The following is a 25335-nucleotide window of genomic DNA, read 5'->3' as shown; positions in this document are numbered from 1 at the left end:
TGGAGTTGGCTGCCCACCGCTCTGGGTGTGTGTGTGTACTCACTGCCCCTAACACATGTGAGTGTGTGTTCACTACCAGATGGGTTAAATGCGGAGGACACATTTCGCTGTACAGTCCACGGTGACAAATACGTGCACCTAAATGAGCAGGTGTCTCAATATATTTGTAACATTTAAGCCCCTCCCCAGTCAGAATAGTCAGAATTCTAGCTTCTATTACTAATCCTGTATTTTAGCTTATGTAACTATGGCAACCAATATAAAAATCAGATTGAATTATAATCAGATTTGCTCTGCAGTGTGAACAAAGCCTAAGAGTTGCTCTGGTGACTGACTAGAAATGAACATTGAAGTTATTTATATGAACTTCTGACTGTTTTAGAAAGGTAAGCACTCTAAAAAAAATGTAGTTCATATTGCTTCGTGAACAAAGAGTCGTTTCTAAGCCGCTGTGTCTGACTTAGTTTGGCCTGGGAGTAACGAAGGGGGTTACAGAGATGATCTTCAGCATGGGTGTGGTTGGAAGACTGTGATTATACAACAACATCTGCTGACGGACATGGAAAGCTCTGATGAGTGTAATGGTAGTATACAGAAAGATGAGTGCAACCGAAAAGCAGCGTCCACATAAATCCACATAAGAACGTCCACAGAGTTTTGGTCCAGTTTCTTCACAGGAACTTAAAGGACATGTGAGATTTCAGTAGGGTAACAGGTATAAATATATATACACAAATGTATATATATATATATATATATATATATATATATATATATATATATATATATATGTTTGACTGATTGCTTCAAAATCTCCCAAACCAAAACCTCTGCTTTAAACAGCCTCAGTAGATTTGACCAAGCAGAAAAGTCCTTGAGCGGATCAGTATTTTCTTTTTTACCTGCACTGGTGTGGCTTATATAATAACAAACGAAAAAAACGAACTGTTGTACACACATGCTGGCTTTAAAAACTGGTATTAAATGGTATATAATACCATCAATATACACAGAGTTTAGGAGTAAACTCTTTAACCAATGGCTCTGTGCAAAAAAAAGAAAAAAAGAATAAAATGAAGCATTGTGTATCTTCTTATATTGGCCTTATTTCACAAAATGCATTGCTGTGTTAAGATGATCTTATAGGACCCCAGGCCCTGAGCAGTCATTTTGGGGTTTGTCTTCTTTTCTGTTCCTTCTTCTTCTTTTAGTACCGGAATTACATGCAGCTATTTTGTGCTATGAGCCATTATTCTCCTAAACTAGCTAAAAAAAACCAAACAAACAAAAAAGCAACAGATTTACACAACCGATCCCCTTATTCCAAACATCCTCAATCATCCAAACATGCTTGGTGAATGAAGTTTGCTTTTTTCTGTTGCACAACAAATGTGGGAAAAATCCAGTTCAACCCTAATGAGAGACTATAGCTCCGCCTCCTCAGTATATATCACAATACCTACATTTAAAGCATTATTAATATTCACCCTAATGAGAGACTGTAGCTCCGCCTCCCCAGTGTATATCACAATACCTACAATTAAAGCATTATTAATATTCACCCTAATGAGAGACTGTAGCTCCGCCTCCTCAGTGTATATCACAATACCTACATTTAGAGCGTTATTAATATTCACCCTAATGAGAGACTGTAGCTCCGCATCCTCAGTGTATATCACAATACCTACATTTAGAGCGTTATTAATATTCACCCTAATGAGAGACTGTAGCTCCGCCTCCTCAGTGTATATCACAATACCTACATTTAGAGCATTATTAATTATGTACTTGTATTTTCGTATTTTGCTTCACATACTCAAAACTGTAGTGACTCTAAACAGTTTCTTATTGGAATGAGTTTAATTTTTGAAGGCTGGAAGTAAAGATTGTCCACCCTCCCAACAGTAGCTACAAAAGATGCATCTGTAGGTGGAGCATTGACAGATCAGCCTTAGCTGCATTAGCTTTGTTAAGTTAAAGCAAACTTCAGATACCAAACATAACTTGTCTGTCTGATTACTTCTGGATAAGGAAAAGGTTGTGTACATTTGTTTTTTCACCAAAGTATTGCTTTAAAAAAATAAGAACATTTAGTTAACATTGAGTGCTCTATCATCAATAATAATATATTCATATATATATATGGGATGTTATGCAAAAACCTTGTGTCTCCATTTCCCTTTTGAAATATATTGAATTGTCCTTTTTTCATTGAATCAGAATTTCATGATGAATGGAACAACATTTACTTGGAACACAATCGTCACAATATAATAATAAAATAAAATAGTCACAATTTTTGCCTTCTACTGTAAAGTTGACAGTTTGTAGGTTTTTGCATGACAGGATGTTCATATATATATATATATAACCTTAACTTACTTAATTTAAAAAATACTTTCAGGAATGACACGCAGTGCAAGTCCAAATGCTCCATCCTATACGAAATAGTGTGACTGGACTTGTGGGGTGCACAGGTGGGTCCAAGAGCTATATGTGAGTCTCTTTAGAACTACATCTCAGTCTCTTCCCCCAGTTTTCATTGGGCTGCTGGGAACAGCATGGTAGCAGTCCATTGCAAAACAGGAAGGCTCAGTCTCTCCCCGTTATTAAACGTCTGTTTCTATATAGACATATATATATTTATATATATATATAATATAATAGTGTTTTTGTGGTTTTCCTCATTTGCAGACGCTGACCCACTCTGTTATCCTGCACTCTTCACAAACCACGTAGCAGCACCAGTGGAACTTGCAATTGCATCGTTCGCTGCGTGTTTGCTGCAGGATGTTGTGTCCACGGCCGCAGCAGAGGCTTTCGCAGTTGTCCATGCCCTGGCTGGTCTTATTGCAGATCCGGCCTTGCGTCCCGGCCGAGTCCGACCCGAGATCCCTCTCGCAGAAGTCCGGCGATTTCTCGAAGTATACTAGGTCATGGCTGTTGGCCCGTCGGCGATGGGATGGGTGTGCGTGCTCCACCTGCCCTGTGTTGCGGTTGTGGGCTTTAATTAACGTGGCCAGGTTGTAGCGCTCCTTCAGCAGAGAACCTACCACCCGGAACTCTGGGGTCACTTGCCAACAAGTCTTTAGCTGGCAGCTGCCTGACGTTCCATGGCATTTGCATTTCCTCCTCATGTGGTCCACCACAATCTGCAAAAGAAACACACACAGCACAGGAAACCCAGGTTAACGTCTGGCAAGCAGCAGTAGGTCTGGCCACCAACCACAGCCCAGATGGGCATCAAGTGTTACAGCAGGTTGGTGGAGAAAATGAGCAGATTGTTTCCACTTATCTGCCTCTCTTTGCTACTGTAACTGGAGCTGATGTTGTACGTGTACAAGAACTTTGCCCATTTCCTTTGTTGCTGCTGTAACTAATCTTTTGACTACACCAAAACAATCAACTGTGCCTTCATATCAGCAGCCATTAAACCATTTGTAAATTATGTCACATTTTACTCAGATAATACCACAAACACGTCCCTATAAATAGAAATCTTTGTTATGAGCTACCGTCGAACCTGCGCGACTCTGCGCGACTCGGCCAAGTTCAGCGTCTGGCTGAGGATGCCCCTCCCTTCCTTTCAACAATGCGTTCGTCTGTCAGCCCCTGTTATAAACTTTCAGATCCAATTACCGGGAGGAAGAGAGGCCACCCTTAGTACTGACAGACACTCCAGCACCCGCCCCTATCAACAGCCTCTGCGCAAACAACCCCCCACCAATTCTCACCAACATTCTACAACCCCCCGCCACCCCACAGCCGCCCCGGGACACAGCCCAGCTTGAACAGCTTGGGAGATAAGTCGAGTTTTGTCTGTCAAAACTGAAGTATTGGGTTTCAGTTGAATGAGCGGTTGCTGCTAAACAAGATGAGACAGTTATTTTCTGTCATTCGGGCATGGCTTGGCCTGAGTGTGCTCTTCCCCTACGTGGGGGTTGGAGTTCAGGGTTGGATGGTAGAGTGGGATAGTAAGTTTAGGGTAAGTTGATGCAGTGGAGTTGTATAATTGTATAATGTTGGGTTGCAGTGGGCTGAAGGCATTGTGGGTTAATTGGAAAGTGAGATAATAGGTTAGTTGAGTTTTGGGTTATTAGTCGTGTTTGGGTGGCATGTTTGTGGGAAAGTTGGGTATTGGGCTAGTTGTATAGTGGTAAGTTGGGTCTTGAGATAGTTGGGTTAGTAGGATGAAACACCTTGGGGTTAGTAGGGTGCTGGAATGCTAGGTAGTGGTGTAATTGGCTGTGCTGTTAAGTGTGTTGGGTGTTCCGTTTAGGGGAAGTTGAGTACTGAGGTAGTTGTGTAGGTGTAGATATGTTGGGTATTTAGTTTATTAGGTTGGTATGGTGAAGAGCTATTGGAGTTGAGTTAGAAGGATGATAGACTTCTGGGTTAGTAGGGTGCTGGAATGTTAGGGTGTTGTGTATTTGGTTGTAATGTTAGGTGTGTTGGGTGTTCAGTTTATGGGGGTGATGGGAAAATGAGTATTGAGGTAGTTGTGTTGGTATAGGTATGTTGGGTATTTAGTTTGTTAGGTTATTGGTTTAGTTGGGTGATGGAATGCTGGGTATGGGGACAAATGATCATTGGCTTGTTTGGTATTGGGTTAGTTGGGTAGTGGGTTTATGGGAGTGATAGAGAGTTGGGCATTGGGCTAGTTGTATAGTGGTAAGTTGGGTCTTGAGATAGTTGTGTAGGTGTAGGTATGTTGGGTATTTATTTTATTAGGTGGGTAGGGTGAAGGGCTATTGGGGTAGTTGGGTTATAGACTAGTGGTATTAAGGTCATTAGTTGGTGGGATGTTGGGTATTGGTTAGTTATATAGTGGTATGCTGAGTCTAGAGATAGGTGAGTTAGTACTGTGATGGGTTATTGATTTAGTTGGGTGATGGGATGCTGGGTATTGGGATAATTGGTCATTGGTTTGATTGGTATTGAATTAGTTGGGTAGTGGGTTTGTGGGAGTGATGGAAAGTTGGGTATTGGTTTGGCTGTATAGTTTTAAGTTGGGTCTTGAGATAGTTGGGTTAGTAGGATGAAACACCTCGAGGTTAGTAGGGTGCTGGAATGCTAGGTAGTGGTGTAATTGGTTGTGCTGTTAAGTGTGTTGAGTGTTCAGTTAATGGGAAGTTGAGTATTGAGTTAGTTGTGTAGGTATGTTGGGTATTTAGTTTATTGGGTTGGTAGGGTGAAGGGCCATTGGGGGAGTTGGGTTATAGACTAGGGGTGTTGGGTATTGGTTAGTTATGTAGTGGTATGCTGGGACTAGAGATAGGTGAGTTAGTATTGTGATGGGTTATTGGTTTAGTTGGGTGATGGAATGCTGGGTATTGGGATAAATGGTCATTGGCTTGTTTGGTATTGGGTTAGTTGGGTAGTGGGTTTGTGGGGTGATGGGATGTTAGGGGATGAATCAATTAGTTGGATATTAAGTGGGTATTGGTTCAGTAGGGTGTTGAAGTATTTGAATGATAGGGTGTAGGGATAATTGGGTGGGTAATCAGGTGCATGCTCTGTTGGGGTAGTTGAGGATTGGGTTTGCTGTGTATTGGTATGCTGAATATTGGAATAACTGTTAGAAGGGGGATCGGATGTTTTGGGGGTACTGGAATAATTGCTTGGTAAAATGTAAGGTAGTGATGGGATGTTTGCTACATTAGGATAGTTGGAAGATGGGATGCTGGGTATTAGGGCAATTGGTTGGTGGAATGTTGGGCATATGGTTATTTGGATGTTTAGGTATGGAAGTTAGTTGGGATTAGTTGGGTCTGAGGGTGTGCTGGGCTATTCAGGTGGTAGGGTAATCAGTTAGTTGGGTTGACAGGATGTTAGTAGATGGTGTATTCATGCAGTTGGGTGGTGAACTGTTTGATGATCATGTTCTCAGTTGTCCCTTCATAGATTGTCTACACAAGTCCAGCCCAGCCCACTGTTCTGGTGCATCTGGTTCCATTAGTAGCAGCTATACAGTAACTTGAGCTGTGGGCAGTTACTCCTTTTCACCTGGGAGGTTGCCCAGAGCAGGTGTCAGAAACATACAATCGCTTGATGGGATCATGTATTCTTTACAGTGCGGTTTATGAGCTGGTGGTTTATGTTTCAGACCTCTATCTCCTGTAGATGTGTGAAGTGTATGAAGACTGACATTTACCTAAAGAGGTTCTTAACGAAGGCCATGCTCGGAAATGCTTCTCGTTTAATGAGGCAGATAGGCAAATCATGTGACAGACTCCAGGCCAAAGCTAACAACAACCGATCACAACAAACCGCCCAAGCTGCAAATACCATGTCACACTTCAAAGCCTCTTATGCTGCTTTTGCATATCTAAGCACACAATTCTCAACACAATCTCTCCTTCTATCTGTGGTATCCTTAACTCTTTATGCAGATCAGCGTGGGCGATTTTTATGATCAGGATAATCAGTGTTCTTCATTTCAGGAGACAGGAGCCATCCAGGGGGAAGAAGTGGCAACCGCCCCAAGGCCCAATGTCCAATGCCCTGGTGCATACAGCCAAATATAAATATTCAAATGCCTTCCCTTTTGAGCTCAAAGAGTCCGAGTCAGAGTATTTAACCCTTAGACGTCCAGGGTTTTTCCGGTCAGTTTGCTATTGCTAGTACTGAGATGCAATTACAGTGTCTGTACTTGCTCTATATGGTAAGTGTTTATCTGCTCAGTAAAACACTGATATTATAATCAACACTAATAATAACACTCCTACAGAAAGTGGTGGTGGTTCTTCATCACTGTGTTCATCATTAGAGTATCTCCAAAGTTCTCCTCATGGAGTCTAGTATTATTTAGAGTTCTCCTCAGATCAACACCTGGTTTGGAGGTAAATCAGGGCTTAATGATGGTAAATCAGATATGCTGATCGAGTTGAACACATCCTCCACGCTGTACTGGCTGGACTGGGGGGCGTCCAGGAGAAACCTGGAGGAACCAGGCTCTGAGAAGCTCTTGTATCTCCTTTTTACTGGATTTATGTTCACCTGCATCTGTTCTGATGAGATCTCTCTTATTGCTGAGGGTAAAGATTTTAAGCAATGTCTAAAACATTCATCACCAGATGCAAAAACACGTCCAAATGTTTGTGGACACACCTTTTAATGAAGGCATTCAGCTCCTTTAACCTGCACCCATTGTTACCAATAGACTGCCAATACTGCCAACAAAATAGGACTGTGTGGAGTAGATAAACATGAACCTATTGGCCAGGTGTGGATGAGAGGGTTATAAATCCCCCCCAGCATTAAGCTGTGGAGCAGTGGAAGAACTGTGTTCTCTGGAAGGGTTTTGCTCTATTCAAAACATTTGGGATAAGTTGGAGAGTTTAGGATGAGGTGGGGTGGTGATCATCCAACATCCTAACTTCAGTAACGTTCTTGTGGCTGAATGTAATCAAATCCTTACAGCAATGCTCCTCAAAAATCTAGTAAAAAGCTTTCTTCTCTGGACAGTAGAGACAGTTACTCCAACAAAAGCAGGATAGACGCCTTTTTATTACCCTTGATTTCAGAAGAAACAATGAACAAGCAGGTGTCCCAATACTTTTGTCCATACCACAGTCCTACTACTTAAAGTTTACAGTCTATACTTAATATTTAACACCTAATTTTCCCCACATTTGTTTCTGTGATATATGATTCATATAAAATTACAATGTTATCAATGTTGATAACCGTCACATTTAAAGGTTAAGGCTGTCACCTCCAGCGGTTTAGGAAGTGGACCTGCCTGCACTTGCCCTGTGTGGTCCAGCCTGCTGATTAGTGCAAAGATAGTGGCTATGACTACAGCCTTTTCCTCACTGGCCTGGAACCAGAAGCACCTGGGGGCAGGAGGGCTGTGGGTGTATTTGACCAGGGCACATTGTCGGACAGAGTGACAGGAAGTGCTGTATGAATGGCAGCAGGACGATCTACAGTGGATCAAAACGCTGCCCTGAGGGTGACAGTGATGAGTAGGGCCTCTCAAACAGAAACCACATTTTGTTTTTTTTCTATAGCATAGGTTTTACAATAGTTGAACGTACGCTATATGGACAAAAGTAAGGGGACACCTGCTCATTCATTGTTTCCTCTGAAATCAAGGCTTTTAAAAAGAGCTGATCCTGCTTTTGTTGGAGTAACTGTCTCTACTGTCCAGAGAAGAAGACGTTCTACTAGATTTTGGAGGAGCATTGCTGTTAGGATTTTATTGCAGTCAGAGCGTTAGTAAGGTCAGGATATTGCATTATTCCACCCCATTCCTAACTACTAAGTACTAGATGGAGCTCCACCACCATCCACCATTCCAAAGAACACATTCCCGCTGCTCCACAGCTCAATGCTGGTGGGCTCTAATACCCCTCTAGTGTGTGTTGGGCTGGTATGAGGGGATTAGACACAGCAGTGCTGCTGGAGTTTTAAACACTACAGTGTCACTGCTGGACTGAACAGCGTCCTGTGGGCTGCGTCCTGTAAGCAATGATGAAGGACTAGAGGATGGCCGACAGTAGCAGATACAGAACTTCTGTCTCTGACTCTACATCTACAAGGTGGACCAGCTAGGTAGGAGTGTCTTTTAACGTAGAGTGTTGTGAAACTTTAGAAAGTCTGTTTTTACTGGATTTTTTTTTTGTCCATTTTTGACTTTAATTAAAAACATCCCAAAAAATGAGGTCAGATTTTTGCTAATTGGCTTGCTGTTTACTGTTGAAAGTGAATGGCTAGACCACTTCCATCCTCATGTAGAAGCTATCCAATGTAACAAAGCTGCACTTCAGGAGGGCCCACAGCATTATCAGAGACAGCACACATCCTCAACAAAGCCAGACTGATGAACAGTTTCTATCCATAAGCCATCAGGCTTCTTAACACCTCCTCTCCTCCTCCACTCTGAACTGGCTAAGCTCTGACATGCACCCATTAATTTGAGCTCACTACGTATATCGCTGCTACAGTTGTACCAATACTGTTTACTTTTGTACTTGCACAATGTACTTTATACATGAACATGCAACTCTATTCTGTACTATTTAACTTGCTTTACTTTACGTGTTTTTCTTTTACTTAGCTTTACTTTTGTGTATATATTTGTATCAATGTTATTATACTTATATTTTTAAATTGATATTTATAAGATTATGTCAGCAAATGGAGGAACTGCAAAGTAAGAATTTCATTAAACAGTATAACTTTGTTTCTGCAGTGCACAAGACAATAAACTCTTGAATCTTGAATTACCAGACTTCACTGTAAATAGAAGAGCACTATGTTTTTGTGACTCACATACTGATATCTTTAAAAACAGGCATAAATATATGGTAGAGATGGAAAAAAAAAGTAGCAGCCATCTGGAAGCTAAAATTTTGCCTGTACTAGACTGTGTTTAAAGATACAGTGTCAGAAACTAGTGTATTAGCGATCACTAAACATCTCCACATGGTTTTAGTCAATTGTGTTGCTTGTTAGTTAGCTACATTAGCCTCATAGCTCCAGTGTAACTAAAAAAATAACCTTCAGACACCAAACATCACCCTACTCCACTACATTTGAAGCAGTATTGTCAAAAAGAGTATATATATATATATATATATATATATATATATATATATATAAGAATTAGATTGTACAGTGTAACTGCTTGTTTTTGCTGTGCACATGACAATAAATCCTTTATTCTTGAATCTTGAATTCCCAGACTTCACTGTAAATACAAGAACACTGTGGCGTAATATTTATATTCCTGTCAATATCAACTGGGAACAGGCAGGTAAGTAGTGAGAACATATTGTGTGAATGGCAACAGAACTATCTACTGTCAATCAGACACAGTGGCCTGAGGGCCTGACATTTATGATTTAGATCCAGAGCAAATACAAATACCTCAAGTGCCTTCAGCTCACATCATCCAGCTGACCATATCAGCCCATTCATCACATCCAGCACAATCAGCTTTTGATATGATCAGACGAAAGTTAAGATATAAGCAGATCTGTGTGAACTAGAGTAAGAGTCACTGCTCGTTTCGCAGCAATGAGGCCTTTAAAACAAATGCAAACTGAAATGAAAGGACTTCTAGCCTCTAACTCTCTAATTTAACCGAATAGTGAACCCATCTTCATCTCTACTTTTAAAGTCCAGGTGTTTCTGCTGCCTGTTCTTCCTTTGTCTTCTCTATTAGTCAGTGTTACCCCTCTCAGCTTCAGCAGATCTTTCTCAGCAGGTCTCTACTATTGACCCCCAATCAGGATCAGTCTTCACTCACAGATCATCACCTGACCTTCTCATTTCCTCCTGTTCAGTCTGATCTTTCTTCATTTACATTTACATTTACATTTATGGCATTTAGCAGACGCTCTTATCCAGAGCGACTTACAAAGTGCTTTGATATTTTTCTTCATCTCAGACAGCCTATGTTTATTTAATAAATAGAGTTAAATTAGACATAAATGAACCATTTTAACCATTCCTATGCCCTTTGAGAGGATAGTTTATATTATATAGTATATATATATATATATATATATATATATATATATATATATATATATAATAAGAATTATATATAATAATATATAATATAATAATAAGTGGTTCTAAACCCTAAAACTAATTCTCTCAATGTTTCACTATATTTTGACATTTTCGACAATACTGCTTCAACTTTAGTGGAGTAGGGTCATGTTTGGTGTCTGAAGGTTATGAGGCCATGAGGCTTATGTAGCTAACAAGCAACATTACTTGGCTAAAACCATGTGGAGGTGTTCAGTGATCTCTAATAGACTGTATACTATGTATAACTCACTGTTATATATTATATATATATATATATATTATATATATATATAAACACAGCCTAGTACAGACCAAATTCAAGCTTCCATGTGGCTACAACTGTTTTTACAGCTCTACAATATATTTTTGTCCATTTTTAAAGGTAACAGCATGTGCGTCACAAAACATGTCTTAGCATGAGGTGAATAATTTGAGTTGTGACCAAGATAATCTTTGTGATTGATTCCTCAGCACTGTGGTGTTGTTTTTTTGGTCCCACCTTATATTAATGTTCTCTAATACCCATTTAGATACACATGAACAGTTCGGTACAGTAGTAAAGCACATATAATTATATAATTATAAATGTGCCTCAGCTTCAGTTTTGGAAATTACAGAAGTGTGTCTCAATAGCTGTAAGAGGAAAAACAGCAGACCACGTAAATGCAATTACCCTCAATATAATAACACACGTATAACCAAATACACACTGTTACAGCTATACTACAGCTACACTACATTGACAAAAAGTATGTGCTTTGCTCATTCATTGATTCTGCTGAAATGAAGGGTATTAAGCAACAAGAGCGTTAGTGAGGTTTAGGATGTTGGATAATGATCATCATCCCACCTCATCATCCCCAACTTAAAAGTATTGAATGGTGCACCATCCATCATCATAGATCACAGTTCCTCCACTGCTCCACAAGCTCAATGCTGGGGGGCTTTATACCCCTCCTCAAGCCCATGCCTGGCATTATTAGGCAGCATGGTGCCAATAGGTTCATGATGTTTATCTGCTCCAGAGAGTCCTATTCTATAGACATGACTTACTTTAAATACTATAGACAAGCAGTGTGTATCAGCAATGGGTGCAACTTAAAGTAGCTCAATACATTCATTAGAAGGGGTGTCCACAAAAATGTGGACATATAGTGTGTATATTGTGTATTTAGTGTAATTTGCTTTCTGGATATAGGGAGAACTAGCACAGTTCATCCAATAATAAAGACAGCACACAGTTGTAACAGCTTCATGTCCATATACTGACCCATTCTGGAGGTCAACATAACCTCTAGAGGCAGATTTAGCTCTGTGGGTGTCCGTTATTGATAACAGGGTTGTTAGGTTAATACCCATATCCATAAGCTGCTGTTATAGTGACCCTTGAACAAGGCCCTTAACCTTCTTTGCTCCAGGTGTGCCATAGTTGACCTCAGCATATTCCAAGCTGGGATAAGAGAAGAATTTGTACTGTACAAGTGTATAATATAAATAGCCAAAAGAAAATCTCAATGCCAAAGTTTCTGCAAGCTGCTCGGTTTGAAAGGGTTAATTCTGTGCAGAAAAGTAAATTAAAACATCAGAGAGAGAGACGCTACAGTCATCAGTTAGAGCGTGAGCCCATTTGCTCCATCATAAAAGATAATCCACTGGAGCATCAAAGCCCAGTGGCTCTCTACAGTAGACTTCAGCTAAATCAAATAAAACAGCATGTCAGTAAAACCCTCCCCTTCTGCAGCACTCCACTACTGTACAGCGCAGGAAGCCTTTATTTTAGCACAGAAAATAAAACAACATGTGCCGTCAAACACTCACAATTACACAGCGGAGAGCAAAGAGAGGGCCGCTCTGAGCAAAACACAGCAGAGCTTATAAATTTGCATGTTTTCCTTCCCAAAACACGCCGAGTGGCTGTTTTGAAGCCTGTGCTGCGACTTGATTGGTGGAGAGGGAGTGGAGAGGCACATCTGGGCTGTTTTAATTGGAGAAGAGCGAGACAGACTTGGCTATAAAGCAGCACCACACTGAGATCAAATAAGGCATATTGGTAGCACATTTGGACCACAGGCCATATAGTGTACAACAGTAATGTACGACGGGGTTCTGTTGAGGGCTGTCACTTTAAAGGGCTCACATCATGGGAAATCTCATTTTCCTCACTTATTATGTTTCTGAAATGGTTTAAAATAGTTTAGAAAAATGTTTTTCAATGAGCTCAATTAGAACATTGTTTAAGGGCCCACATTAAAGAATATGTCCCGTACTGTTTTATATAAAATGGTCTGTTCACTCTTATCAGACATTCATAACTAGGTTATAAAAAGCCAATTTTCATGATTTTGTGGTGTCATAGAGACACATTTGCACAGTCCATGTATATATATATATATATATATATATATAAATGTTGGCCAATTATATATATCCAAAACACATATTAGGTTAGACATTTATATTTTATTTATACATTTATTTGTTTTAACTTAATTAATTTGTTTAAAACACAATGCATATATCAACTGAATCTTTACTATGTATTTATATCTTTACATGGTAAATATAGATTTGTTTATAAACTTAGATATAAGTTTTATAGACTATAGACTAAGATATACTACATATCTGTGTTTAATATTTCCCCATATATTTTTAAATAAATGCATTTTAAAATGTACGTCCAAATGTTTTCGGACACCCCTACAAATGAATGCATTCATCTAATTTAAGCTACACCCATTGCTGACACAGATGTGCAAAAGCACATGCACAGCTTGTCTTGTCCCTGTAGAGAAGTATTGCCAATAGAATAGGACTCTCTGGAGCAGATATATATGAGCCTGTTGGCACCATGCCTAGTAAGGGCCGCCTGCTTTTGGGGCATAAAATCATCTGAAAGTAAACATCAGTGTGAGAATATGTGTATATGTGTGTATATGACTATGGGCCCTTTAATGAGTTTGGGTTTTCCTGCCCAAACGTCTGCCTTCAGTCGTATTAATTACTGCTCTTTGTTCACGTTTAAACTCCACGACTTAGTTCACTTCAAGCCTGGACAGTCATGTAAAGACATATTTCACCTTTAAGTATAAACTCTATAATCCCGCTCTAAACGACAGCAGAACTGTCTTCACTGCTGCCAAGCAGCATCACTCATTCCAAAGCTGTCTCACGGTGTTTGAATATCAGATCACCAGCAGAAACCGAGTTGTGTGTGTGGCGTATGTGTGTGTGTGTGTGAGGGAGCCTACAGGACCTGAGTAGGATCACATGATGACAGGGGCGGCTAACAAACCTGATCCTTCATCATCTAACTGCACTTGATGAACTGTTCAGCTAGCATTACACCACTGCTTTGATGATGCTGAGGGGGTGTCCCACTGAAACCTCAAAGTACAGGCACACACACACACACACACACATCATCTTCATCAAAGGCTTCCATAGACGTGTCACCAGTGTGGGTCAGCGCGCTGCTTTTAAAAGAGCAGTTTGGTGAAAATGTGGTTTCTGACACTGTGTGACAGACATCTGCTGCTTCAGCCCGTGTTTATAGATAACGGTGAGTCACACAGCGTCAGAAACCACAGCATCGAGATTTAGGATGGGTTCACACACGCGTGAATGCGCACGGGTTGCTGGTTTGTTGTGAGAGTGTTTGAGACGGAAAGCTCAGGAGCAGGAACTGTGAATGGGTGCTGATCTTTTCACCAAATCCAGACAAATCATTGATGTGTACAGCTGATCTGATGTCATCTGACGAAGCAGGACTCACGGGGGGACTGGTCCTCCTCTGGTCTGAGCCACTGATAAACCAGAAAAGTGAATTTCCTGAAGGAAGTACAGAATTACTGCACAGCTAAAGTGATTCACACTGCCTTGTGGTTGCTACGGTGCCGCTGGGTGGTTGCTATGGTATCCCAGATGGTTGCTTAGTTGTTTCTAAATGGTTGCTAGGTGGTTACAATTCTGTTGCTAGGTGCTTGCTATGCTGTTTCTAAGTGGTTGCTAGGTGGTTACAATGCTGTTGCTAGGTGGTTGATATGGTGTTCCTAGGTTGTTGCTATGATATCCCAGATGGTTGCTTTGTTGTTTCTAAGTGGTTGCTAGGTGGTTACAATGGTGTTGCTAGGTGGTTGATGTGGTGTTCCTAGGTTGTTGCTATGATATCCCACATGGTTGCTTTGTTGTTTCTAAATGGTTGCTAGGTGGTTACAATGGTGTTGCTAAGAGGTTGATATGGTGCTGCTGGCTGGTTGCGATGGTGTCCCAGATGGTTACTTAGTTGTTTCTAAGTGTTTGCTAGGTGCTTAAAGTGGTGTTACTAAGAGGTTGATATGGTTCTGCTGGCTGGTTGCTATGGTATACCAGATAATTGCTTAGTTGTTTCTAAGTGTTTGCTAGGTGGGTTCAATGATGTTGCTAGGTGGTTGCTAAGAAGGCGTTCCACTACATTGTGGAGCATTGCTGTGAGGATTTGATTGCATTCAGTGATGAGAGCATTAGTAAGATCAGGATGTTAGATGATCACCACTCCACTTCATCATCCCCAACTTCCCCAACTCATCCCAAAAGTACTGGATGGAGCTCCACCACCATCCATCATTCCAGAGAACACAGTTCCTCCACTGCTCCACAGCTCAATGCTGGGGGGCTTTATACCCCTCTAGCCCACGCCTGGCATTAGGCAGCATGGTGCCAATAGGCTCATCTGGTTGATCTGCTCCAGAGAGTCCTATTTAGCAGTGCACACTGTATGCCATGAAAAGATGTTTGTCCACTGTCTAAATTTCAAAATGTGTGTGTGTGCATTCCAAAGAGTGACTGACATCTTAAACCAAAACCTAATAAAGCATTAAAGAAACCCTGGGGGAACGAAAACACAACCATGTGAGATATTCTATGTATTCTTTGTATCTATGTATGAAAAAGCGATTGCCTTCTTCCTTCTGACAGCTGGCTACACCCCCCTTAGCAGCAATAACTGCAACACAATGCTTTCTGTAGCTGTTAATTAGTGTCTCACAACTCCACCGAGGAATTCTGGCCACTCCTCCTTGCAGAACTGTTTCAGCTCAGTCACTTTTGTAGGCCTTCGAGCAAGAAATACTAGTTTCAGATCCTGTCTCAGTATTTCAATAGGGGGTCTGGACTTTGACTAGACCTTAACAAAAGGTCTAAGACTTTGGTGTTAAAATTGTAGTCCAAAAAAGATAGTGGTGAGCTTTGGATGAGCAGTAGGCAGGTGAAACACGAAGCACATGGAGGAGATGCAATGTAATAAGCCTGGTTGCACACTTTACTTGTTAGTTAATACATTAGAAGAACATTAAGCTCCTTACAGGCGTTATTTACAGAAATAAAGGGTAAATGAAAAAAAGCTAGGTCCAGTGGTCTAGTCGTGGTCTAAGCACTGTAGCCTAAATGCATCTTAAAGAAACAGTACACAAATTACTGGCTGTTACAAACCGCCTGTATGCTTTGGATCATTGTCTTGTTGCATGACCCAACTATGCTTCAGCTTCAACTTCAACTCATTGACCAATGACCTAAAATCCTCTCGAAGAATTCAGTGACTCAAAGCCGAATTTAAAGTTCCCTTAATGGTTGCAGGGCTCCTGCAAAACCAAAACCCAAAACCATAACACTACCACCACCATGCTTCACAGTTGGCATGCATGTTAGTGCTTGTCAGACATAACTGGGCCCAAGTTGGCCAAAAATGTGAATTCCACCTTAGATTCAAAGATCCAAATCACACTGCTCCAGAACATCTACATGCTCCTTGGAGGATTTGTTGAGGGTTAGTTTCTGCCATGATGTCTAGAACACTGAACTTGGGGCCTGCAGTGTTTTAGATGTCCTTGCTCATGGAGAGATCTGGGAGGGCGTCCACTCCTGGAAGGATTGACTACTGTTTCAGACAGTGTGGCCCTGATGGTGGAGTCCTATAGCCTTAGAAATGTCTCTCCCAGACTGATTGGCGTCCACAACCTTTTTTCCTGAGGTTTTCGGGAATCTCTCTACGCCTTGGCATGATCTGACTGACTGGACAACCTGTGTGTTGCCAAGTTCACTCTGAGTTAAAGGCCAGAAATGTATTTATTCAAATTTTTTATTGGATTTTAATTTAGATTGGACAGTGCTGGCCCAAATAAAGACTGTTGTTAACTCAAACACTTACGCTGATCACCCTAATTGACTTTATTAACTCTTATTTAACTCATATTTACAGCAAATGTAATATCCTGCACACTATAGACATGAAAAAAGTACTAAAATACAATTTGACTAAATACAATAAAAGAAAGTACAAATTCAGAAATCCAGTCAGTGAAAACCACTGGACATCACTGGATTTCAGCATTTCTACATAAGACCAATACCGCAGTATGTTAATATTGTCACTGCAGAAGCTCCAGATCTAATCAGAACAGATAAAGCAGCTGAACATAAATCCAGTAAAAAAAGAAACAAGAGCTTCTCATTCGGAAGAAAGAAAGTAGTGAGATCTTGTCTGTGAGCTAGTCTGAAGAACAGAGCTCAGTTCCTCCAGGTTTCTCCTGGACGCCCCCCAGTCCAGCCAGCACAGCGTGGAGGATGTGTTCAACTCCATCAGCAGCACCAGCAGCAGCAGCAGCAGCAGCAGCAGCTCACCTGATTTACCATCATTAAGCCCTGATTTACCACCAAACCAGGTGTTGATCTGAGGAGAACTCTAAATAACACTAGACTCCATGAACCATGAGGAGAACTTTGAGATGTTCTAATGAATGAACACAGTGATGGAGAACCACCACCACTTTCTGTAGGAGTGATATTATTAGTGTTTATTTTAATATTAGTGTTTTAATGATACAGATAAGCAGCTTTTTACTATTTTCAGGTGTCTGAAAGTTTTGCATATTATATATATACAGTATTTTTGCCACACTGCTATGTGGACACCTACACCAGGATAAACTTCTTGTACATCTCAGTAAATCAACATTCTGATCCTCTGATTCTCAGATTCAAAACCTTGACTCTGGCCTACAAAGCCAAGACTGGACCAGCCAGCCCCTCCGTACTTGATGGCGATGGTCAAAAGCGGATCTGCACCGAGAGCCCTTCCAGCTTCAAGTACGGCTCGGCTCGACCCGCCATCCTTTAAGATCCAGGAAGATGAGCGTTCAGAGTTTTTACTGTCCTGCACCGAAGTGGTGGAACGAACTTCCCCTGGGTGTCCAAACAGCAGAGTCCAACGCTCGCTGTCCTCAAACCCAGACTGAAGACCCTCCTCTTCTGAGAGGACTTGGGTGAAGAGTAGAGTATTATGGTCTCCATATTGACTTGTGTTTAGTAGAGTCTAAGATTACAGGTGCTTTGAATTTTGGTCTATTTAAACTAGCTGAGGTTCTTCTTTAGTAAACTGTGAAGCATTTTTGTAAGTCGCTCTGGAGAAGAGCGTCTGCTAAATGCCTTAAATGTAAATGTAAATGTAAATTCTCGCTGCTGAGAGTCTAAAACACTGCAGAGCTTCTCTGGATGGAACTCGTTTCTCTGGGCCTGCGCCCCTCTTTGACCCGGCCTTGCCTCTGGCTAAATGTAGAATCCTGTCAGGCTGTTTTTTGTTTTTTTTTCAGAACGGCTCCAGTGAAAACACGCATAAAATAATTTACGACCCTCACTAGAAGGTTGCCATGTAATCGGAGTGCGCTCCAAAACACAAAACACACGTTGTGTACGCGTCCTCCCCTGTCCACGTGGTGGTGCAGCCCATACACACGGGATAATAACAGAAACCGAACAGCGCAACAATTACATCAACCGAGTTTTACTCGAATCCTCCGCTTCTCCTCCTCCCCGTGTCGCCTTTTGCCCCGCCAGAGCCATCGGTGAGTGGCGTTCGGAGAAGGAAAGGCCAATCTCTTTCTACTTCCCGCTGCGTTTGATGTCTAAAATCTTTCACTGGGTTTAAACATCTGTTTCCAAATAGCCAGCAGCCACTAATTAGAGCTTTTAACAAGACTGAACGGCGTGAGAACCAGAGGGTGGGCATGAGGAGGCATGTATACCCCACTAAAACCACCGCATTCCTCACCAAGAGCCTGTCTTTCTCTCAGAGAGAGAGAGAGATAGAGGGTAAGAGAGAGAGACAGAGTGTGTGTTATTATCTCCAACCTCACCTACACACATACTCCTGATAGCAGTCAGTTCTGCCAGTTTTAGCAAATCTGGCCAATTATTCTAGATCTACTAATCTCGTCGTATCCAGCTTTGGATTCTCAAAAATAATAAAAAAAAATAATAATAAAGACAAGCAAATAACATATTTAATGCTAAATTAATTTCCAAATGCTAATCACTTATCGTCTCCAGGCCTCAGCAAGGTACATTATCTGCATAGACAAAAGTTTGTGGACACACCTTCTAATAAATGCATTCAGCTACTTGTAGCTTGTCTAGTTCCTGCAGAGACGTACTGCCAATTCTTCCCAATACTTCCTATTTCGACTACACATAACCATGTTAGCTGGACAGATGAACCCATCAGCACCATGCCTGATGCCAGGCGTAGGCTAGAGGGGTATAAAGCTGTAGATCTGTGTTCTCTGGAATGATGGACGGTGCTATAGGTAAGTAGCAGTTTGGAGAAATACAGTTACCCTCATCTTATAACACTTATGGCACTGGTGTAATCGCATGGGTCGTAATTGAACATGTATTTACAGTTACAAGTTCTGCTACTTTAGTCCATCTGTAACAGTAAACCAGTAGTATAAGCAGTAGTTATCTTGTTATTACATGTATTATTAATGTGTAACTACACATTTATTAAGCATACTCAATATAAACTTACTGTAAGGGAACTTTGAGAGGCATAAAATCCTAGAGTCAGGCGTCTGGTTTGGTAGAACAGAGCATTTTCCACCAAATTAACTCTGAATGGCGGCTTAAATTCATTTAATTCTGCAGAACTTTTTAAAAACTGGTGGAATTTCACAGGTTCTGCTACTTTAGTCCATCTATAACAGTAAACCAGTAGTATAAGCAGTAGTTACTTTGTTATTACATGTATTATTATTATTATAAGCATACTTATTAGGGGGGGAGATTTGAAAGGCATAAAATCCCAGAGTCAGGCATCTGGGTTTGGTAGAACAGAGCATTTTCCACCAAATTGACTCTGAATGGCGGCTTAAATTAATTTAATTCTGTAGAAATTAAAATAAACTGTTTGAATTTCACAGGTTCTACTACTGTAGTCCATCTGTAACAGTAAACCAGTAGTATTGCAGTAGTTACTTTGTTATTACATGTATTATTAATGTGTAACTACACATTTATTAAGCATACTTAATATAAACATTCTGTAAATGAGCTTTGAGAGGCATAAAATCCCAGAGTCAGGCGTCTGGGTTTGGTAGAACAGAGCATTTTCCACCAAATTGACTCTGAATGGCGGCTTAAATTCATTTAATTCTGCAGAAATGTTTAATAACTGGTGGAATTCCCCTTTCACTTGTAGCTGTTCAGGATTTCTGTCCGCCTATTCATTACGAAACACTCACATGGTGTTAAGGGCGGCTTTCAAATGGTGCCAAACAAAAAAACAATAGAGTTATGAGGTATTTTATGGCAGCGCTGGTTTGATAGGTAGTATGTCTTTCATCGCGCCCAACTTGTTAAGTGAAGAAGCCCCTGAGCTGGCATGTGCGTGCGCTAGCTGTGCTTCTGCTGACGTTCTGCCAGGAGCTTGACATTTTTCAGTAGCTGCCTGTTTTTCTTTTCTTCTCTACTCTCACAATCGCCAGTGCCAAATAGGCTTCCTGGCAGAAGCTGTGGAGCAGTGTTTCAGAACAATGGCTTCCCTCACTCCTCTCACACCCTGAACTGACACTGTCATCAAACACACACACACACACACACACACACACTGCGTGATCCAGCTCACACACACAACAATCGGCAGCTTCCAGCGCCTTCCATCCTTTTTATTCGCCGACCAACACAAACACAGCGGCGCTGGATCAGACGGGAGCGGGAGGACTCGCTCTGACCTCAAACCATACCCTGGAAGAGCGGTTCTTCAAGGGTTCTTTAGTAGAGGTAGTGGTTATGTATGTATGGAACTGCCAAAGCACAAATAGTTCTCTTTTAGGATGGAAAAAAAAGCTCTTCTATAATGTTCTTAAAACTGTGTTAAATGGTTCCACATAGAACCAGAAAGGCCTTTATTGATATCTATTGTTCTAATACCCGTGGCTTCTGTTACAGGTCATATCAGACTCTGCCGCCATCATTACAGGTGAAGACCGTTGGAAGGGTTCTCTATAGAACCGAAAATACTTTTATACTATTACTATTATACTATTACTATTACTACTATACTATTATTTTAAGTCAGCTTTTTTTTAATGGTTCTGTATAGAACCAGAAAGGGTTCTATTGCTATTCATTGTTCTACTGTTTGCTGCTATTATTTCAAGTCAACAATTTTTTAAATGGTTCTATATAGAACCAGGAAGGGTTCTATTGCTATTCATTGTTCTGCTGTTTGCTTCTATTATTTCAAGTCAACAACTTTTAAATGGTTCTATACAGAACCAGAACATTTTATATTGTTCTGTGTTTATATTGTTGTATTTTCACAGAACAGTTCTGTTGGTACTATAGAGAACCTTCCCTGCTTAGAGTTTGGAGAACAAACTGTAAAATCGGAAAAATCAGAATCACCTGCCAATCATGACCAGACTCCACCCACAGTGATACACCGCTACAGCTACTGTGATACACCGCACTGTAGAAAGTCCTAATGACTCTAATGAATTCAGGTGGTAGTTTAGATTAGAGGTCTGCACTCGCCTGCTTCAACCACACCTCACACCCGCCTGTAGCTGCACCTCACGTAAGCACCTCACGCCTAGAAACCCTAGCGGTACCTTGCCTGCACCCGTCTGCTCCCATTACATCATGCTGCCTGTCTCAAGCAGCCATTAATCTGAGCGGTTCTTTGAGAGAACCACTATTGGTTCTATCAAGAACTTTTGGAACCAATGTGTGAGTGTGAAGAACCTTTAAAAAGCATGAAGAACCTCTTACTTAAGTTTCTTTGCCAATGTAAAGGTTCTTCACACTAAACCACCCAAGCCCACCTCTTTCATCTCCCAGTGAGCGATAAAACCCACCTGGACTGACCTGCTGTGACGCCAGTGGGGCAAATTTGATGACCCACATAGAAACCCACCTTGACCTCCTATTTAGAGGTATTACATAACACTGTGTTTCCAGTCAAAAGTGCTATAACTGTATATATATCTATACTATATGTCCAAAAGTTTGTGGACACCCCCCAGAATGCATTCATATTCGTATAAAGCCCCCAGCTGAGGAGCAGTGGAAGAACTGTGTTCTCTGGAATGATGGATGGTTGGAGCTCCATCCAGTACTTTTGGGATGAGTTAAGGAGTTGGGGATGAGGTAGGGTGGTTATCGTCCAACATCCTGACCTCACTAACGCTCTTGTAGCTGAACACAATCAATAGAAATGATTATTATCTATAGTTATATGTTGTTCTATTGGTTGCTGCTATAATTTCAAGTCAACACGTTTTTAAATGGTTCTACATAGAACCAGAAAGGGTTCTATAGTTATCCATTGCTCTATTGGTATTTGCGATAATTAGTAAACGGCTCTACGTAGAACCAGCGATGGTTCTACTGTTATTCATTGTTCTACTGTTTGCTGCTATTATTTCAAGTCAGCTATTTTTAAATGGTTCTGTATAGAACCAGGAAGGGTTCTATAGTTTTCATTGCTCTATTGGTAGTTGCTATTATTTTAAGTCAACACAATTTTAATGGTTCTGTATAGAACCCGGAAGGTTCTATAGTTATCCATTGCTCTATTGGTATTTGCGATAATTAGTAAACGGCTCTACGCAGAACCACCGATGGTTCTACTGTTATTCATTGTTCTACTGTTTGCTGCTATTATTTCAAGTTAGCGATTTTTAAATGGTTCTACATAGAACCAGAAAGGGTTCTACAGTTATTCATTGCTCTATTGGTAGTTGCTATTATTTCAAGCCAACACATTTGTAAACGGCTCTACATAGAACCAGCGATGGTTCTACTGTTATTCATTGTTCTACTGTTTGTTGCTATTATTTGAAGTCAGCTATTTTTAAATGGTTCTGTATAGAACCAGCGATGGTTGATTATTGCAGCAGAGAGGGACAGACTCTCTATTAATAGCCTTGATTTCAGAAGAATCCTTGAGGAGCAGATGTCCAATTTGCCCATGCAGTGGAAGTGTGTGAATTCAGAGGAATTGCCCCATGCCGCATTGTGTGTGTGGACTGAGGGAGTGGCCTGGTGATGGTGGAGATGGAGCGTTGTTTTGTCTGAATAATCAAGGAGAGCAGAAATGGGCTGATGGAACAATACAGGGACAAATTGCTGAGGAGGAAGCAACAAACAATGACTAATACACAACTGTGGGAGTGATCTGACCTGCGTCACACCACGGCTCTGTTGTTGTGTCCTGCTAAAAACTTGCTATTATCTAATACAGAAGAGTAATGACGTTTTACTATCCTAACTGAGATCCTGAAGCCCTGCAAGAAGCCCTCTCCACCTGTAGAGCCAGGTTGTGCTGCTTTGATAGCTCAGTTCCAGCTTCTGGATGCTGTCCGAGGCCCTGTTTAGTCTTTGACCTCAACCTTCACACTCACCAACTGAACTGTTCTTCTGAATGCAATCAAATTAATCCTCACAGCAATGCTCCTCCTCAGTAGACAGTAGATACAGCTACTCCAACAAAAGCAGGATCAGATCCTTTTAATACCCTTGCTTTTAGAAGAAACAGTTGATTTGCAGGTGTCCCAATACTTTTGTCTATTGTATGTTAGTATGTTAGCTTTACTCCAAGCCTGCACAATGTGAGTAAACAGCTTTACGCAGCTAAGCTAGCGTTGTGTGACCATACCATCCACCAGCTTCAGGTAGGCCTAAACTGGCCTGAACAATGTGTGTGTGTGAGGGTGTGAGGGTGTAAAAATCTGTACACTGACATGAAAAATCAAAGGGAATTCCCAGACATTTGACACAATTTAGGATTCCCACCTAGATCGCTAAAGGAGGACATGTCCAGGACAAAGAGGACGTCTGGTGTCTCTATCATCGACTCAACACACTATAGAATAACCTGGGGAAAATCAGAAGACACGATTATCCTGTAGAGTGGGTCAGGTATTACTGGGCTTGTGTGTGTGTGTGTGTGTGTGTGTGTGTGTGTGTGTGTGTGTTCCTAGCTTTCACACACTCTCTAAAACCCAAGACTTTACAAGACAACAATGAGCATAAACATGCTGAGCGAATCAAAAGCCAGCAAAGCCGTAATTCTTTGCGTTGAGGCAGAAATTCAGGCAGAACCTGAGAGGACAGCAGGACCTCAGCTCTGACCGTCCCACCAGCACCTCACTGTCCACCTCAATGGGAGAGGAGATCAAAGGCAGATGAAAGCCGGGCTCGGTCGCCATTGTGTGTATTAGTGTGTGTGACACGGTTACGGAGTGTGAAAGAAAAGGAGCGCACATCTCTGAAGCATCACTTTAACACACTTTAAAAGAGCAGTAAACTGATCTGCTTCATACACACTGAGAGAGTAACACTACACCTGCTGATTCATCCTACAGCCTGTCTCTCTCTCTCACACACACACACACACACACACACAATGTGCTAGTACACCAACATGCTAGCAAAGTAACACACAACACTCCAACACACACAATACTAACAAACACTATTGGGCAAAAGTATTGGGACACCTGCTCATCAAAGGTATTATAGAGTTTCTCCCGCTTTTGTTGGAGTAACTGTCTCTACTGTCCAGGGAAGAGGACTATCTACTAGATTTTGGAGGAGCATTGCTGTTTGATTGCATTCAACAACAAGAACCTTAGTTGGATGATCACCACTCATCCCCAACTGCCCAACTTATCCCAAAAGTACTGGATGGAGCACCACCACCATCCATTATTCCACAGCTCCTCAATGCTGGGGGGCCTTATACCCCTCCTCTAGCCCACGCCTGGCATTAAGCAGCATGGTGCCAATAGGGTCATGCTTATCTGCCCCAGAGAGTCCTATTTAATTGGCTAGACAAGCTGTGTTAGCAATGAGTGCAACTTTAGAAGGGGTGTCCACAAACATTTGGACACATAACTTAACAGAATACACAACCTCAGACACACCACCTGGGTCTCTCTCCCTCTCTCTCTCTCTATCACACACACTAACCAGAGGTCAACAACCCCAACCAAGCCTGATGGTGGGCCAGGGTCACACACACCAGTCCTAATGCTGTCATTAACACACAGAACACACCATTGTAAGACCCAACACACATTTACACAGTACTGCAGCACACTAACACACACTGCACTCCCACTGCCGCTCTCTCTCACCTGCCGGCCCACCCGGTTGTTATGGAGCCTCATCCTAGCGTGGATGTCCCTGTAGGTTTCTCTGGAGTCCAGGAACTCTTTGGAAAACCGTTCTCCGAACTCTACGTTGGGGCTGCAGCCGCCCCACTCCCACGAGTCCTGCGGGCCGAGCGTGTCGGAGGGGAAGTGCTCCATCACGCCATGCACCATGCCCTTCCCCCGGTTGATGGCCTCCAGCTGCAGGCGGTTCAGTTTGACCCGGAACGCCTCCTCGTCCCCCCGCCGCTTCTCATCGCACCCGCACGCCTTCAGCTTTCCCATCGAGCACGCGTTCGACACGGCGTGCACCACA

At 41.6% G+C, this 25335-nt stretch overlaps 1 protein-coding gene across 1 annotated transcript in view; it reads right to left on the bottom strand.

Moving 5' to 3' along the window:
• Nucleotides 1-2684: 2684 nt before the first annotated feature.
• Nucleotides 2685-25335, bottom strand: part of wnt10a (wingless-type MMTV integration site family, member 10a) — a 34058-nt gene continuing 11407 nt past the window's right edge. The window contains exons 3-4 of the mRNA XM_072684975.1: nucleotides 25005-25335; nucleotides 2685-3152 (exon numbers count right to left, since the gene is read on the bottom strand). The exon at nucleotides 25005-25335 is cut by the window's right edge and continues 43 nt beyond it. Of these exons, the coding sequence (XP_072541076.1) occupies nucleotides 2685-3152; nucleotides 25005-25335 (799 nt within the window). The remainder of the gene's footprint in view (nucleotides 3153-25004) is intronic.

The sequence above is a fragment of the Salminus brasiliensis genome, chromosome 8, assembly GCF_030463535.1.
Source record: "Salminus brasiliensis chromosome 8, fSalBra1.hap2, whole genome shotgun sequence".
Lineage (NCBI taxonomy): Eukaryota > Metazoa > Chordata > Actinopteri > Characiformes > Bryconidae > Salminus > Salminus brasiliensis.
The sequence above is the reverse complement of the archived record's forward strand: the minus strand, read 5'-3'. Positions and strand labels throughout refer to the sequence as shown.